Genomic DNA, 18,523 nt, shown 5'->3' with positions numbered 1-18,523 from the left:
GCCACTGGTATCCTGTTGCCTGGCACACCTGAGTAGGTGGCAAATATACATTGGGAGAAGCACAGGCTAAAGGTGGAAAGTATTCGGAAGGGAACATCAAGAATAATCTGCTCTGGGGGCTTCCCCGGTGATCCAGTGGTTAAGACTCCATCTTCCAGGGCAGGGGACATGGGTTCCTTCCCTGGATGGGGAGCTAAGATTCCATATACCACAGAGCAACTAAGCTTGGGCGCTGCAACTACTGAGCCCACACACTGTGGAGCCCATGCTGTCACAAAGATCCCATGTACCGCAACTAAAATCCAATACAATCAAAAAATTTTTTAAAAAAGAATGATCTGCTTTTTATTTCAGGACTTCCAGAGCCCAACTTTGGCTCTACTGGGGATGTAATTATAGAGAACACTGTAATTTTTGCCTTTCCACATCAATTCCCCCCCTCTAGCAGTAGCACCTCAATTTTTTCCCTTTGGGAAAGCCAGGTCTCTTCCACTCTCAGTCCACTCTCATCTCCTGCCCATCCCTTACAGCTCCCAGGGTGGGCATATGACCTGGAGCTGGTTTAACAGTGTAATCCACAGTGTCCAAAAGTCTGTTTTTTACATCTGTGTCTCTTTTTCTGTCTTGCATATAGGGTCATCTCTGTGGGAGAAGGTGAGGGTGGGATGATTTGAGAGAATAGCATTGAAACATGTATATTATCATATGTGAAATAGATCACCAGTCCAGGTTCGATGCATGAGACAGGGCTTTCATGGCTGGTGCACTGGGATCACCCTGAGGGATGGGATGTGGAGGGAGGTGGGAGGAGGGCTCAGGATAGGGGACACATGTACACCCATGGCTGATTCATGTCAATGTATGGCAAAAACCACTACAATACTGCAAAGTAATTAGCCTCCAATTAAAATAAATTAATTAATTTTAAAAATCACATCCCAAATGAAGAAGCTTGAATTTCATGGTAGTCTTAATATAGTCTACATTTTTAATAAATCATCAATTAAAAAATATTTAATCAACCAGCTTTGTGATGAGCCATCTTGACAGAGATAAAATACCATTTTCACCTCAAAGAGTCCCTAATCTGATTAGAAAACACTAACATAAAAGCAATAATAAAACTATACAATAATGACAGAAAAAAACCAAGCCGTGTAATCTAATCCCCTTGGCTTCAGTGATTGATTCTTTGACTGTCACATGCCTTAGGCCATTGAGAACACCGCAGGATTATTGTGGGAACTATTGGGAAAGAAACACTTGTTTTCTCTAGGATTATTAGTAGCAAGGACAAGGTAAACCTGGAGTGCCCCAGACCACAGTGTGAGGCAAGCCAGCATGGAAGAAAAGAAGAGCTAGAGGCTGGGGAGAGGAGAAAGGTAGAGGAAGAGAGAGAGAGAATCTTAAGACATCATTTAAAGCCTTGATCAAGCCTTGCCCGAAACTAGTGTTTCTGGACTTCTCATTGACGTGAGTCAAAAACACAAGACCAAAATTAACAGTCCCTTTTTTTTTTTCTGAAGCCAGTTGAAGTTATATTGTCACTTGCACACACACAAAATCTTGTTTACAACAGATGCCTGCTATTTGCCAGACCCTTTGCCTTTAGAAGATTTCAAACTTCTGGGCAACATGCTCAGAATCAAAGGACTAAATGGTCCCCTTTACTTCTCTTTCATGACACTTAAAAATTTCATTTTCGGAATGACAGCCCTCTGTGCATGTGTCTTATCTCTTCTATTAGATTGCAAAACCCTTGGGACCTGCTCCATATCTGGGTCTTCTTGTATTTTACAAAAAAAAAAAAGCACAGTTCTCCCTACTATCTGATAATGGATGTGCTGGAGAAACAATTAAATGAATCATCTTAGTAATGCTTTTGTATAACATATGAGAAACTGAAGGTAAGGGAGTTACTTGTCCAGGGTCATGTAAAATTGCAGCCCAGGTCACAAAACATCAGAGATACCCGGTATTTATGTGATGAATGAGTTGCTGGCAGAGCCAGGACTGAAAACCACAGGCAATCAAGAAGCCTCTTGCCTTGAACCAGGGCCTTCTTGAATGTAGGCTCATGTCCCCCCGGGTCTTGTATAATTTCTTCTGGGACCTACAAATGAACTTGCGCGGTGCCGTTAGCGAGTGAGAGCCGGACAAGCTGGCACTGCCTGGTGCTTCCCACTCTGACATCAGAAACTTTTGCCTGAAGCTTCTAAGAAGTTAGTTTGGGGAAGTTTTCTCTTTGCCCCACAGATGCTGATGGTGTGGCCCTGAGTCACATTTCTCTAGAACTACACTGTCCAACATCCCCTAGGCATGTGTGGTGTGTGTGACTATTTAAATTGTGTCTGTGTGTGCTCAGTCTCTCAGTCGTGTCCGACACTTTGTGACCCCGTGGACAGTAGTCCGCCAGGCTCCTCTGTCCATGGAATTCTCCAGGCAGGAATACTAAGTGGGTGGCCATTTCCTCCTCCAGGGGATCTTTCCGACCCAGGGATTGGACCCATGTCTCCTATGTCTCCTGCACTGGAGGCAGATTCTTTACCACTGAGCCACTGGGGAAGCCCGACTATTGAAATTAAATTAAACTCAAAATTCAGTTCAGTTGTGGTAACCACATTTCGCGTGCTAAATAGCCACATGTAGCTAGTGGCTACCAGATTGGATGGTGGAGGTACAGAATCTTTCTGCATTGCAGAAGGTTCCACTGGACAAGTCTGGTCTAGAACCACCACACGTCGAGGGGCAGATCCTGTGTGCATTTGTGTTATTGGGCACTTTACAGTGTGCCAAGCACAGGGTTCACTGTGCAATCACCATGCAATTGTCATCTCATTTAATTCTCACCACAGCCCAGGAAGGTTGGTGCAGTTATTATCCTCATTTTATTTTTAACTGAAAAAAATATATTTTGGCCACGCTGCTTGTGGAATCTTAGTTCTCTGACCAGGGATGGAACCTGCGCCTCCTGCGTGGCAAGTGCAGAGTCTGAATCACTGGGCCTGCTGGGGAAGGCCTGTTATTCTCATTTTAAAGACAAGGAAACTGAAACCCAAAGGGCTTAAGGCACTTGTTCAAGGCCACATAGCAAGGGTGCATTAAAGCCCGGATTTGAATCCAGCTCTCCTTATTCTCTGCTGAAATGCAGCCCTCCCAGTGTTTTCTGAGGTTTAACATCAAGTTCTGCCTTCTGGGCCTGACCTTGAGAAGAATCAACACAGGGGAACACCAAATGTGTACGTCACTGTGAACATTTAAGAAAACTTCCTTTGCCTTCCCTTCCTTCTCTCCTCCCTTCCCTTCTTCTTCCTTTTTCCTATTTCCCCTCCCACCTTCTCTTCCTTAATCACTCAGTACAGACACTGACAGAATGGACCCTGCTATAGCACTGGAGGTGGTGTCTGGAGGTGCCCTGGAAAGTGCTGGAACACTCAAGGGGCAGGGGACACCCACAGGTGCTCAAGGTAGTAGCTATTTATCAGCTGGTCCAGAATTATGTCAATATTTTGACCACAAGCAAGGCCCTCCCAGAGACCGCTAGTGTGTCTGGCCTGGGAGTCACTAAGCCAGTAGGACCCGGGACTTGGGGAGGGAGGGTGGTGCTGAGAAGGGAAGCTGGGGCAGTGCCTCGCAGGGCTTCATCTGCTTGAAGCTGCGGGCCACTGTGTCTGTCCCCTCTCTACAACTCACTCCGGAGCCTTTTCCTCTGCCTCGACAGGACACCAGGTGAAGACTTCACAGGTCTTCTGCTTCTCATTATAATGTATACACCTGCCGGTCTGGATTCCTGTGAAGGGTCAAGGGGTTGTAGAAGCACAGGTGTGAAAGAACCGTGGGAGGAAACTCCACTCCACTCAAGCAAGAGGCTGTTTCTCAATCCAAGCAGTTTTAGTTTCTGTGTAACCTCATCCAAACCACAGGCTTACATAAGAAAAACCAAGCAAGCAACACATCGAACGGTAAGGTTTTCAAAGAAGGATCAAAGAGAAGACATAAAGACCACAGATGCTGTTAGGTTTTTGCTTGCTTGTTTGTTTCTTCACAAGAAAAGATGCCTGAGAGGGAGGCAGAACAGGGTGTATTATTTTGCCTGGTACAAATGGACTAGCACATGGCTTCTGAACAGACAGCAGAGTTCCTCTAGGTGTGTACAGCATGGACCAGGATGGACAGGGCCATGCAGTAAGCGTGGCGCATCTTCCTGGAGTGTCAGTGTCACTAACGGATATTTAAGGGGAAAGGTAAATAGTAAATAGTGTTAGTTAACTCTCCTCCAACTCAAATGCACAAGCATTATGGAATGGAATTGAATGTTAATATGCCTTTCTGTGTACATGTATGTTATAAACTGGCTTTTAAGGCAATGGCACCCCACTCCAGTACTCTTGCCTGGAAAATCCCATGGATGGAGGAGCCTGGTGGGCTGCAGTCCATGGGGTCGCGAAAAGTCAGACACAATTAAGTGACTTCACTTTCACTTTTCACTTTCATGCATTGGAGAAGGAAATGGCAACTCACTCCAGTGTTCTTGCCTGGAGAACCCCAGGGACGGGGGAGCCTGGTGGGCTGCCGTCTATGGGGTCGCACAGAGTCGGACACGACTGAAGCGACTTAGTGGCAGCAGCAGCAGCAGCAGCAGTGATAAAGAACCCACCTGCCAACGCAGGAGACATAAGAAACATGGGTTCGATCCCTGGGTTGGGAAGACCCCCTGGAGGAGAGCATGGCAACCCACTCCAGTAGTCTTGCCTGGAAAATCCCCATGGATAGAGGAGCCTGGAAGGCTACAGTCCATAGGGTTGCAAAGAGTTGGACACAACTAAAGTGACTTAGCACATGTTATAAACACTGATGGCTGGAGAGGATGTGGAGGAAAGGGAACCCTCCTACACTGTTGCTGGGAATGTAAACTGATATAACCATTATGGACAACATACAACCATTATGGGGAACAGTGTGAGATTCCTTAAAAAACTAGGAATAAATCTATCATATGACCCAGCAATCCCAGTACTGGGCATATGCCCTGAGAAAGTCACAGTTCTAAAAGACATGTGCACCCCAGTGTTCATTGCAGCACTGTTTAGAATAGCCAAGGTATAGAAGCAACCTAGATGTCCATCTACAGATGAATGGATAAAGAAGATGTATATACACAATGGAATATTACTCAGCCATATAAAAGAACAAATGAGTCAGGTCTACTGAGCTGGGTGAACCTAGAGCCTGTTATACAGAGTGAAGTAAGTCAGAAAGAGAAAAACAAATATCATATATTAACTCACATATATGGAATCTAGAAAAATGGTATCAATGAACCTATTTGAAGGGAAGGAATGGAGAAGCAGATGTAGAAAATGGACTTGTGGACACAGTGGGCTAAAGAGAGAGTGGGACGAATGGAGTAAGTAGCACTGACATATCTACACTGTCATGTGTGAAATAGATAGCTGATGAAAAGTTGCTGTATAACACAGGGAGCCTAGCCGGGTGCTGTGTGATGACCTAGAGGGATGTAAAGGAGGGAGGGGAGAGAGGCTCAGGAGGGAGAGGATATATGTATATCATGGCTGATTCAAGTTGTTATACGACAGAAACTAACACAACATTGTAAAGCAGTTTTCCTCCACTTAAAACAATGATATTTTACTTTTTCTTGTTCTTTTTTGGGAAATTTGTTTTAATTTTATGTGCCTTTTTAAGTTAAAACAAGATCTCTGGAAACTCTGAAGGTTGATTTTGCCTCCAGGGGCCCTGGGCGGGGTACACATTCATGCTTCTCAACCTTTGGGGAAATTCAAGAGGAAACGTGTAGAATACTCAGATGATGCTACTGGGCCGTTCAAATTTTCTATCAGTGAGAACCCTGAAGGGGCTAATTCTGTGAGGTTTTCAGGAGCTGCCCTCACTGGGAATTAGAGTCACATTCATAGTCAGCAGTTGGTCCTCTGGGTTCAGAGTCGAGGCATGGGGCAGGCACAGGCTCATCCATGGCCCAAGGAAGGTGGACGAAGCCAGCTGAGAGCCAGAAGCTAAAGAGCTGGGCTTCTCAAACATCACCAGGATCCCAGACCATCCCCCTGCAGGTCTCAGAAAAAGAAACAGAACATACCTTTGCTCCGCGGGCCCAACCATCCCTTTTTACAACCCCGATCAGAGGAACAGAGCGTCCTGGGGGTGGGGTACTGCAGAAAGAAGGACAAAATAGTGGGGAATTAGTTGTGCCTCTAAGATATAGGAGAAGGCAATGGCACCCCACTCCAGTACTCTTGACTGGAAAATCCCGTGGATGGAGGAGCCTGGTAGGCTGCAGTCCATGGGGTCTCGAAGAGTCAGACACGACTGAGCGACTTCACTTTCACTTTTCACTTTCATGCATTGGAGGAGGAAATGGCAACCCACTCCAGTATTCTTGCCTGGAGAATCCCAGGGACGGGGGAGCCTGGTGGGCTGCCGTCTATGGGGTCGCATAGAGTCGGACACGACTGAAGCGACTTAGCAGCAGCAGCGGCGGCAGATATAGGAGAGCAGATGTCTATGTTCACACAAACATTTGTGTGAAGATAATGCCCCAAAATCCAAACAGCCCAAACAGCCACCAATAGATGAACGGATAACTAAAATCTAGGACATTCATGCAATGGAAAGGAATGAATGAGTACTGATACCTGCTACAGTGTAGATGAAACTTGAAACATGATGCTAAGTGAAAGAAGCCAGACAGGAAAGACCACGTATTGTATGATTCTGTGTATATGAAATGTTCTGAACAGGCAAGTCCATAGACAGAAGGGTGATCGGTGGTTGCCAGAAGCTAAGGGAAGTAGGGTACTGAGAGTGACTGCTAGTGGGTATGATGTTCCTTTTTGGAATGATGAAAATGTTCTGGAAACTGACTGAGATGATGTTTGCCCAATTCGGTGAATATACTGAAAACCACTGAGCTAAACGCTTGAAAATAGTGTGTTTTATGGTACATGACTTATATCTCAATAAAAAATAAAAATAGGGACTTCCTTGGTGGTCAAGTGGCTAAGACTCCGCACTCCCAATACAGGAGGCCAGAGTTCGATCCCTGGTAAGGAAACTAAATCCCTCTCACTGCTACAAAGATTTCACATGCAGCAATGAAGATCCTGCATGCTGCAACTAAGACCTGATGCAGCCAAATAAATGAATATTTTTTAAATTAATAAATATATAAAAATAAGTAAAAGTCTAAGAAGCATATGCCAGGGACCACTTTCAGGGAACAGCCTTTGGTTTGGAGAGCGGGGTCCTGGATCATGCAGCCTTGTGGCTGAGGAACCAAGTGAAGCAGACAGGTGCAATGGCTCAGCAGGAAATGTGGAAATAAAGGACTCCAGCCAGCTCTCTCTCCTGGCCTGAGAAAAATGAGGTCAGTCAGCTTCCAAGACTAAGAGCTGAGGGCAGAATGAGGAAAAGAAAAGTGAGATGGCTTGGTTTATGCATTCTCGACTTCCCGATTTCTGAGGACCAGGTTTAATGGCCAGTCTTAGGGAGACCAGGAGTTTCGTGAAAATAGGCTGTTACAGAAATTCAGGGGAGGGTCCAGGCTTGGGCGCAGGTGCAACCAGGTCTGGCAATAGCTGCACCATTTTCTGGCTGAGTCGCCTCAGCCAGGTTACTTTGCCTCTCTGCACCTCAGTTTCCTCACCCGTAGAAGGGAAATTGTCTTATATGGTTTTAGTGAAGATTAAATGAGTTATGATGAGAAAGGGGTTAGCCCATGGCTTTTGCTTAGTGAATGTTTCCTGTAGTTTTCAATCTCTTTCACTTTCATGTTCTCTCTTCTTCCCAAGTTACCTTCTTCCTGTCACCCAGTATGTCCTTGGTTTGCTGCTCTTGTGATCCCCGACTATACTGTGAACCCTTTGAACAAAAAGCCTGGGTTGTGTCTTTGTAGTCTGAGTGCCTGACACATAGTCGGTCTGGATAAACGTGGAAAGAATGAATGAATGATCATTCACTGTGGCTCATGGGAAGTTACGTTATTTTGATTATCAACTGGAAAGAAATCTCAGGAAAGAAGATAAACCGACTCTATCTTACTCTCAAGGTGAAATTCCAAAATTAAAAAAAAAAGAAAAAACAATAGACATTCGAATCATCTCTTTTGTGATTGTCACATGCATCAACGATGGCCTCAAATTCTTTGTCACTCTTGCTGCTGGGAGGCAGAGCATCTTCCCTTCCCTTTGAAGCTAGGTCTGACGCTGAGTGAATAACCAACAGAAGGCAGTGGGAGTAACGCTGTGTCAGCTCTAGTCCTGAGCCTGGGAGGCCTGGAAGCTTCTTTTGGTCTGGCGGATCCTGAGCTGCTGTGAGGAAGTTTGGAAAGACTACATGGAGAGACCCTGAAAGGAGGAGAAGCCTTAAGAGTCCCCAGAGAGGAAGAGAAGGCCAGCCAAGCCCAGGCCATGAGAGCCCCCACACAGATCCCAAGATCAGCAGAACTGCCCAGCAGAGCTCTGTCAACCACTGAACTATGAGAGTCCCTAAAATGCTCATGGCTTTAGGGACTTCCCTAATGGTTGAGTGGTTGAGACTTCACCTTCTAATGCAAGGGGTACAGGTTCCATGCCTGGTCAGGGAGCTAAAATCCCATATATCTCACTGCCAGAAACACAAAACATAAAACAGAAGCAATATTGTAACAAATTCAGAAAAGACTTTTTAAAAAATGGTCCACATCAAAAAAAAAAAATTAAAAAAAAGAAATGCTTATGGCTTTAAGTCCAGCAGGTTCAGGGCAGTTTGTTATGCAGCAATAGATTATTAGGACCAGTGTCTCTTCATTTTGGTGTACACCTGGGGCTTGGCCATATTTACTGCAGACAGATGTCAAGCCATATCCTTGACTTCCACCTTCTGGTAAGGGTTGCGGGGCTGGGGCTGCGAAGAGGGGACTGTGGGGGGGGTGGCTGTCGATATGCAAAGAGAGGAGGCAAATTTCCCATTAGAGCAACCCAAATGCAAAGAGAGGAGGCAAATTTCCCATTAGAGCAACCCAAACCACCTCAGATCGCAGATAAAAATCTCAAGAGTTACATAGTATTTTCCAGGCTGGCACTGCCTCCACAGAGCTCAGTCTGAGGGACATCCTGTCTGAGAAGGAGTAACTTGTCATTTGGGTCATAATGGCTCGCATTGGAGTGCTTTTTACAATGTATCATGCTTTGTTTCCAGCCTGTCACAGAGATGTGCTCATTTGTTTCAATAATCCCAAGACCTAGGTTTTGCAATCAGCCCCGTCTTGCAAATGAATACACCAGCTCACAGAGACATGAAGTTACCTGCCCAGAGTCACAAAGGTTATAAGTCAAGCTTTGAACCATTTGCAGTCTAGCTCCTAAAACCCAGGCTCTTAATCTCTGCGCTATCCTGACTCTCTTCCTTGACTTCTTTTACAAGTCTCTGTATTGATTTCTTGTAAGTCTCAATAACTTGAAAAGTATCTGTGAAAAGTGCCCTGGCGCGGGGGTGGGGGTGGGGGTGGGGAGGAGTGTGAGTAGCAATTTCAGAGTATGGGACAGGAGGGAACCAAAGGCCCCAAATTGGATTCAACTTCAGATGCTGCTGGGTAGGGAGATGGAAGGGAATATTTAGTTGGACAGGCACCTGGCTACTTCATTAGAGTAGCAGGGACATTTAAGGGGAAATGGAGGCAAAATAAACGTAGAGAGGTCTCTTTTTAGGGGTGCATTATTGAGACAGACCTGAGGGGAATGTTCGCTTATTTCCAAATTTAGGTAGAAATGATGGCAAGGACTGTAGTGCAAGAGAGCATATCCACACTGAGTTCTCAGACACTCAGAAATCTAGGCCTTGTTACCAGAGAGGGCCGATGAGCAAGACCCACAGGCAAGGCTGGTCTTCCCCACAGGCGCTGCACCTCACCTCTCGGTGTTGGGACAGTCCCTGGTAAAACACAGGTGTCTTACTTGAGAGGGGAACAACAGGAGGGTGTTGCCTAGGAAGACATCACTATAGACAAACTTATCAGAATAGCTAGTTTTCATTTTACAGAGCAGTGAACAAGACTGGGGTGGGACAGAATAAGATACACATGTTTTTATAGGGAAGAAAGTTTTCCAGAAGAAGGCAGAAGGTTGAGAGAGAGTACGGAGAGGGCAAAGCAAGGTGGGGAGAGTGAGTGGATGGTGGTAGTGAGGGTGGGAGATGTCAGGGCTTCCCCACTTCACGTAGAGCCTAAAACTAAAGAAGTGCAATGAAATATCAAACTTGCACTGTCTGACATCTGCCCTGGCTGGCCCTGCAGGCAGTTCACAGTGAACAGTGGGAGAAGTTGTGAATGAGGACAGCTGGATTCTAAGTCTGGCTCTGCCTCCAGCAAGCTGTGTGATATTGGGAAGGTCCCTGATCCCAATATGAGTGCTGATCTTTGTGCTGACCTGTAAAATAAGGCTGGGAGTGCTGTTACCCCCTAAAGTTGTTGTGAGGCTCTGTTAAAACATGAGACACTATGCAAACGCCAAGGTTCCACGCTGTCCCAAGCTGCTCCGGGAGCAAGCAACGGAGAAAGCAGGCCTTGAGCTGCACAGGCTCCTAGTGCTACAGCTGGAGACTCAGGGCAACAGAGATCTGGTGGTTACAGAGCGAGAAATGCAGGGTCTTCTCACCCTTTCCAGCCAGCCCAGATCTACACCCCTGCTCTGTAACAAGCAGAGGCTCAGTCAGTATTTGTGGGCTCCACAACACCCCTGGTCCCAATTTCCATTTCCTCTGACCTACGCCGCCTCCAGGATCTCTTATCACCCATCCCTCTCTCCTTACCTCGGGACACAACCCTTGCTCTTGGCCTTCTGTCTTGAGAAAGTTTGTCATCATAAAAAAGGAGTTCCCCTGTAGAGAAAAAGGAGAGAAGGCAAAATGGCAAGCCCTTTGAGAACACAACTACTTAATCATAGTAATCCAACTGGCTAAGTGCCTGGGGGCGAACCTTTCCACTCTTCTAAGCTTCAGTCTAGAAATCTGGGTCTGGAAGCAAATCGACTACCCAGAGCGCTTAATATCCAAGCTGGATGAGCTGCCCTGCTGAGCTGAGGGAGAGCGGAGGAACATTCAAATTGATTGAGCATTCATTTTCCATTCCAGCCTCAAAAGCAGCCTTTTCATTTTGGGGGACACAGTAAGTCCCATTACGTTGAAAACCAAAAGATGTGGGGAGGCAGAGGTGGAGGTGTTACCTCCATCAGAACGCTGTTCAGATTATCCAGGACTTTAATGAAAGGGTCATAGGGCATCCCACCACCTGGGCAATAGGTGGAGATTTTAATGACCCTCTGTTAGAAACAAATGGATAGCAGCTTGGCTTTTATGGTTTTTCAAAGCTTTCCAGCTTCCAGGGGCTGCCAATGGGCCCTTTTGTCCCTCTTACCACCCCCCTCCATCTGTTCTTTGGTGTTCTCAACTCCACTTCAATCTTTCCTTTTTGAGAATTCTACGTTCGTTTTATCCTTTTGCAGATTGAGACAATGTCAAGCCCTTTCGCTATGGTCCAGACCTTTCCATTCTTTGTCATCTATAGCCTTCCCTTCTGCAAAACTGTAGCCAAGAGTTTTCCTGGAGACATTTTTGTTGATAAAATGCTGCACAAACAATATAGAAGGGCTGGTCCCCTCAAGGCAGAAAGTTCTTTGCCTTTCTGGATCTAGGCAAAACTTGCTGACTTGATGGCCCTGCTTCTGAAAAGCTATGTATAAATAAAGTTTGAGTGAATCAAATCATGTTTTCAATGCACCAGGACACACTGCTATTTTGAGAAACCCTGTAGGAATTGATAAAGCAAAGTGTCATCTCCTTTGAGTTGCTGCATCTGACCCAATTTTGCAATTTTTAGGTTTTCTCAGTTGAGATTTTCACAGAGCTTTTTAAATGGGGCCAGTGTTTTTCTGGAGCGAGTCTCTAGGTCCCAGGGGAGGAGGAAGAGGCCCTGGGGACAGTGACCGGGGACAAGTCCTGGGAGGATGCTGACAGGTGCTCACCTGCAAGGGGAAGGTGTAATCCGCCATATCAAAGACACTCTGCACAACCTTCGTCTGCCCGTTCTCCATAATCTCCTTTTTCACCTCTGCTATCCCTTTTATCTTGCTGTGCACAGAACTGATGACAGGCTCTTTCCGTTGGTACCGCTTGTCACTCACCAAAGCAAAGCTAAATGACAGACACAGAAAAGCATCAGCGATTTTCTCAAGGGAGACACAGTGCCATGGTTTAGGATGCAGGAACTGAGAACCAGCTCCATTAAAATCCAGGCTTTGCTGGGTGACTTTGGGCAAGTGACTCACCTTCTCTGTGACTCATTTTCCTTACCTGTAAAATGGGAAGAATAGTCATACCTACCTCATGGGGTTGTTTTGAGGATGGACTGAGATACCCATGCAAACTCCTCAGCAGTGTATCTGGCTCATAGTGAGCTTTCACCATGTGGAAACTGTTGTCCCCAATACCAGTCTCTAATATCACGTAATATAGGCCTTAATTTATAGATTGCCTTCTCAAATAGCGAAGTCCATCCCAGGTCAGTCCACCAGCTTTGTTCTGGGACTCAGCAACACATTAGCATCTACCTAAGGGTTTGTTGTTTGGAGAAGGAAATGGCAACCCACTCCAGTGTTCTTGCCTGGAGAATCCCAGGGACGGGGGAGCCTGGTGGGCTGCTGTCTATGGGGTTGCACAGAGTCGGACACAACTGAAGCGACTTAGCAGCAGCAGCAGCAGCAAGAGTTTGTTCCAGGTTTCCCAGATGGCGCTAGTGGTAGAGAACCTGCCTGCCTAATGCAGGAGACCTAAGAGACCTGGGTTCAATCCCTGGGTCAGGAAGATCCTCTGGAGGAGAGCATGGCAACCCACTCTGGTATTCTTGCCTGGAGAATCCCATGGACAGAGGAGCCTGACAAGCTACAGTCCATAGTGTCACAAAGAGTCAGACACGACTGAAGTGACTTAACATGCACACACATATGTAAGGGTCTATCCGGCAGGTCAGCTTCCTGTTTTCCAGAAACACCTGCCTAGTTTAAAATAGCATTGGTAATAGCAGCTTACCCTTTATTGAGTACTTAGTACATGTTCTAAATGCATCACCTCCTTTAGTGCTCACAACAGTGATAGGAAACAGTTCCCGAAATCATCCCCTTTTGTAGATGAGAGAATGGGCTCAAAGAGGTGAAGGAACTTGCCCAAGATCGCACAGGTCATCAGTGGCAGGCCTGAGGTCTTTGACTGGTCTACTGTAGAGCCCAGAGCAAGATCTCTTAATCATGTGCTATATTTGTTCATACATGATGTGGCTTTGCCTCTGGTTTCCTGCCTTCTGATCTATTCATAAGCTATTAAGGCCTTCTTTAGAATATGACTCTAAGTGATTATGGTGAGGGGAAGAGAGGGAAAAAGTAGAATTGATAACTAAAAATGGTAGATTCCATCTCCATTTATCCATTTCATGTTTCCCATTGCCCTGAATAATTGAATTGAATTTATTTTATTTATTTATTTTTTGCTGTCCCGTGCATCATATGGGATCCTAGTTCCCAGACCAGGGATCAAACACATACCTCCCCTGCAGTAGAAGTATGGAGTCTTAACCACTGGACCACCAAGGAAATCCCTTAAGAGTTTGTTTTAAATGCTTTGTTTATTCATTGGGCATGTATCTATTTGGTCTCTTCCCTCTGCTCAGCCTCTAATATCTGAATGTTGTTAGGCAGTCAGTAGCTGTCCTCTATGAGCTGACCTTGGGAAACCGAGATACTGTGGGCCAAGGCTTGGTCCCAGCTGTTCTCAACCTTGGCTGTACAGTGTAATTACTTAGGGAGCTTTCAAAATTGCAGCTCCCTGGTCTCATCCCTGGAAACTCTGATTCAATAGGTCTGGGGAGTTATCCAGGTGCCTATATATTTTTCTAAAATTGATTCTAATACACAGTCAGGGTTGAAAACCCCTAAGAGACTCATGGAAAAACAGCTCACATTTGGCAATATGAAGTACTGCACATTTGAGGTGCATTCCCCACGCCCCAGCGATTTCACTCTTAGGTGTATGCCCCAGAGGAACCCCTCAAAGATGGTGCCCAACAAGTTATGTACAGGAAATTGTAAAGCTGCACTATTTATAATAGGGAAAACTGGAAATCATGGAAATATCCTCGAACACTGAATGGGTGAATAAATTGTTGGATTTATTTGCTGGAATGTTCTGTAAGAGTGAAAGTGAATGGAGAACTGCTTGCATCAATGTGGAAATAACATAACATTGAGTAAGGAAAGCATGCCACAGAACGAGATACAGGTTAAAGAAATTAAAAATGACATTATATGCTTAAACAAATACCTGTTCACACATATTCATGGCAGCACTATTCACAATAGTCAAAAGGTGGAAACAACCCACACATTCATTAAAAGATGATGGACAATCATCTACCCATGAAAAGGAATGAAATGAGACACATGCTGTACTGTGGAAGAACCTCAAAAAACTTTGTGCTAAGTGAAAAAAGACAGACACAAAAGACCATGTAGTGTATGACCCCACTTATATGAAACATCCAGAATAGGCAAATCCACCGAGACAGTAGACTGATGGCTCCCTGGGGCTGGCGGAAGGGGTACATGGGAAGTAAGTGCATAATGAGGTTGTCATTGGGTTTTAAATTTATTTTTGGCTCTGCTGGGTCTCCACTGTTGTGGGAGGGTTTCGTCTAGTTGTGGCGGGCAGAATAGGGGGCTCCTCTCTGGTTGCGGTGTGCTGGCTTCTCATCACGGTGGCTTCTCTTGTTGTGGTGCGTGGGTTTAGTTGCCCCACAGCGTGTGGAATCTTCTCAGACCAAGGACTGAACCCATGTCCCCTGCATTGGCAGGCGGATTCTTAACCATTGGACCCCCCCAGGGAAATCCACATAATGAGGTTTGCAGAGAGCCCAGTTTGAGATCCAATGAGCATATATGAGACAGAGCTAGCCAGTGTAATTCCATAGACAAATATGATGATGCTTATTCAACAGTGTATTTCAGCCTATCATCACAAAGTGCAATGTTCTTCCGTGTTGGGTATTACAACGGTCTCCCAGAATAACCGTGTCCATTTGACCCTCCATTTTGGAAGCTCAGTCTCTTGTTAGTTAGTCACTCTGTCACATCCAACTCTTCTGTGATCATATGGGCTGTAGCCCACCAAGCTCCTCTGTCCATGGGATTCCCAGGCAAGAATACTGGAGTGGGTTGCCATTTCCTTCTCTAGGGGATCTTCCAGACCCAGGGATCGAACCTGAGTCTCCTGCATTGGCAGGCAGGTTCTTTACCACTGAGACACCTGGGAAGCCCTTAGTCTCTCATATTCATCCCCAAATGTATGATGTGGTGTAGATCAGCCTTAATGGAATCCAACCCTCTCAGAAATCAGAAAACTTGTCTTTATATATTCATGGTTCAGTGTCTTAAGACTCCACACTCCCAATGCAAGGGCCTAGGTTTGGTCCCTGGTCAGGAAACTAGATCCCACATGCCACAGCTAAAAGGTCTAAAGATCTTAACATGACTGAAAGGTCCTAATGCAACGAAAACTGAAGATCCTATGTGCCGCAACTAAGAACTGATGTAGCCAAATAAATAAATAAATATTCTTCAAGGAGAATCAAAATGCTCCAGAGATGCATCAAGAAAATAAAGAGGAAATGAAAGAGTCTGCATATGGAAAGAACATTCTAACGGTTGCCCCAGCAGCTGTCTCCCGATCTCCTTGGTGAATCAGACAAGCCATGCCACCTCTCTGGGAAATGGATTTAGTCCCTGAATGGGGAGATAACTTGGACAGCAAAGAGATCAAACCAAATAATCCTAGTGGAAATCAACCCTGAATATTCATTGGAAGGACTGATGCTGAAGCTGAAGCTCCAGTACTTTGGCCATTTGATGCAAAGAGCCGACTCATTGGAAAAGACCTTGATGCTGAAAAGATTGAACGCAAAAGGAGCAGGGGTCAGCAGAGGATGAGATGGTTAGATAGTATCACCGACTCAATGGAAGTGAATTTGAGCAAACTCCCAGAGATAGTGATGGACAGGGAAGCCTGGCATGCTACAGTCCATGGGGTGGCAAAATGTCAGACACGACTTAGCGACTGAACAGCAACAACAACAACAGGGGGATAACTCCCTGGCTCTCTAATCCCTATGACTGTTCAGCTCTAAGAAGCTACAATTCTCTGCATTCAGAAGAGGGCAAAACCACTGGTCCCTGGAGTGAACAGGGGCATGAAGGAGCTGGGGGATTCAGCTGGGCCTTGAAGGATGGATAGGTGGAGATGGGGGAGAAGAAAGCTGAAGAGTCTGGGAAGATGGAAGAGAATAAAAGTGAGAGAAGCCTGGGTCCTCACAGACCAGTCTAGCTGAAGAGGAGGGCTGTGGAGGGGCAGCAGGAGGACAGAAGGATGGAGGGAAAGGTCCGCTGGGGGAGTCCCCAGACTGGCACACTGCACCTGACTCACCAGTTGTAGACCACGATGCCCACCATAAAGAGGTTTTTCAGAAACCCAATCCACGAATTCTCAATGAGAAGGACTTTCACAGACATGAACTGGCATCTCAGGGGGGGTTGGCTGCATGCACCCATGGTGAGAGTCCTCAACGTGCCACGGGAAAGAAGTGCCTCTCAGCAAAGCCAGACTTCACTGGCACGGTGCGGTGCCTGAGCTCACGGAACAAAGGTAAAGCTAGAGTGAAAGGGCGTGACCTGAAAGTGAACTGTCCTCCCATCCGGTTAACTGATGCCTACCCCAGGGCCCACAGAACCCTAAGAGAACTGTGGGTCCTGGGCCCTCTGTGCCTCATGGAGTAGTCGAGCCTGCAGCCTCTGTATCTTACAGTTAAAATCTCAAGAGAAGAATCTGATTGTGTCCAACCCTGGTCCACTCAGCTGTGTGTGTGTGTGTGTGTGTGTGTGCAGGGGTGGTCAGAAAGGGGCCAGGGGCAGTCAGAGATGTCCTGCGAAGAAAGTGGAGGAGAGCCTGCACCCTGAAAGGCAAGTTAAATGCTGGCTTCCTGTGGCTGCTGTAATAAGCCACCAAGAACTTAGAGACTTAAAATAACACAAACATTTTTTCTCTTAGTTCTGGGGAGTCAGATGCTTAAAATCATTCTTAGAGGATTCAGATCAAGGGGACAGCAGGCCTGCTCCCTTCTGGAGTCTCCACTAGACAGTCTGTTCTCACCTCTCCCAGCTTCTAGACCATCCCAACCACAACTCTCTACCCTCAACTCTTCTTGGCACATTTTCTTTTTTCCACTTCAACTCTCTTGCCCCTCCCCCCTTATAAGGACTCTTGTGATCATGCCGGGGCCATTCAGATAATCAAGAATAAGCTCTCTGTCTCAAGATCTTGAACTTAATCACATCTGCAGAGCTCCTTTCGCCACATAAATTACCATGTTTACAAGTTCCAGAGTTCAGGACATGGAGATTTGGCACGGGGTGGGGAGCATTATCCAGCCTCCTACAATATAGTCAGGGCTTTCCTGGTGGTTCAGCAGTAAAGAATCCACCTGCTGATGCAGGAGACGTGGGTTTGATTCCTGGGTCAGGAGGATCCCCTGGAGAAGGAAATGGTGACCCACTTCAGTATTCTTGCCTGGGAAAATCCAATGGGGAGAGGAGACTGGTGGGCTATCATCCATGAAGTCGCTAAGGAGTGGGACACGACTTAGCTACTAAACAACAACAATATACCAAGCCCGTTCTACTCTGCCACACCATTCCTTGAGCTAGCTAATGAAGGGGGTTCAGTTTCTTGTTACTCACAGCTTGGCTAAGACATCATCTGTTCTTCCAATTCTCTTTGACTATTGCACTTCTTATCCACTATCTAGTTCATTTGGAAAAACCTTCCTTTTCATACTTCTTAAACTCTCTCTCTCTCATTCCAAAAGCTCCTACTCCAGAACACAATACTTTCTACACATCCTACTATATGGAGAGAAGAGAGTGAGTCCTAATCTATTAGTTAATGTTTACCAATTAGAGGAAATATTGGACTGGCCAAAATTTTCATTTGGGTTTTTCCAGAACACAGTATGGGGAAATCCAAACGAACTTTTTGACCAACCCAATATAATGGATAGGTGTAAAGGCATTGAGCTCAAAAACTCAGTTATACAGATACAGGCCATGGACCACCCAAATTGGCAGAGGTTTATCTTAGAGGCCCAACGTTTTAAATAAGTCCAAACCCAAATTAGCCAAAATTGTGTTATATCCTCTAGTAAACAAAACCCAAAAAAACTAGTGTCGTCTTAAGCTTTGGTGAGAGAAGTAAAATATTCTCCTTGAGGGTGGTGATAAGCTAATGACCTATGCCCTAATTAGGCAAGAAGCAGAAGGAGCCTTGTGTTCAGGTCTTATGAGGCACACATTTAAAGAGAATCCTTTTGGTGTTTGTAAAAGTGTAAACTTCACAGAAAAGCACAAAGAACATGAAAATG

At 45.8% G+C, this 18,523-nt stretch overlaps 2 protein-coding genes across 5 annotated transcripts in view; one reads left to right on the top strand and one right to left on the bottom strand.

Moving 5' to 3' along the window:
• Positions 1-18,523, top strand: part of IFT81 (intraflagellar transport 81) — a 223,822-nt gene that overhangs the window by 50,043 nt on the left and 155,256 nt on the right. The gene's annotated exons all lie outside the window — the stretch shown is intronic.
• P2RX7 (purinergic receptor P2X 7) overlaps positions 1-18,523 on the bottom strand; it is a 60,670-nt gene that overhangs the window by 24,803 nt on the left and 17,344 nt on the right. The window contains exons 1-5 of one of the 2 annotated variants that reach the window (XM_027566821.1): positions 16,534-16,742; positions 12,033-12,201; positions 10,822-10,890; positions 6,116-6,188; positions 3,694-3,790 (exon numbers count right to left, since the gene is read on the bottom strand). In XM_027566821.1, coding sequence (XP_027422622.1) covers positions 3,694-3,790; positions 6,116-6,188; positions 10,822-10,890; positions 12,033-12,201; positions 16,534-16,658 — 533 coding nt within the window. In that variant the 5' untranslated portion in view covers positions 16,659-16,742. Of the gene's footprint in view, positions 1-3,693; positions 3,791-6,115; positions 6,189-10,821; positions 10,891-12,032; positions 12,202-16,533; positions 16,743-18,523 lie in introns of those variants that run through there. The other variant, XM_027566820.1, reaches the window with a different exon arrangement.

Source organism: Bos indicus x Bos taurus, chromosome 17 (genome assembly GCF_003369695.1).
Source record: "Bos indicus x Bos taurus breed Angus x Brahman F1 hybrid chromosome 17, Bos_hybrid_MaternalHap_v2.0, whole genome shotgun sequence".
In the NCBI taxonomy this organism is placed as follows: domain Eukaryota; kingdom Metazoa; phylum Chordata; class Mammalia; order Artiodactyla; family Bovidae; genus Bos; species Bos indicus x Bos taurus.
Note: the sequence above shows the minus strand (reverse complement) of the source record. Positions and strands in the feature narration are given on the sequence as shown.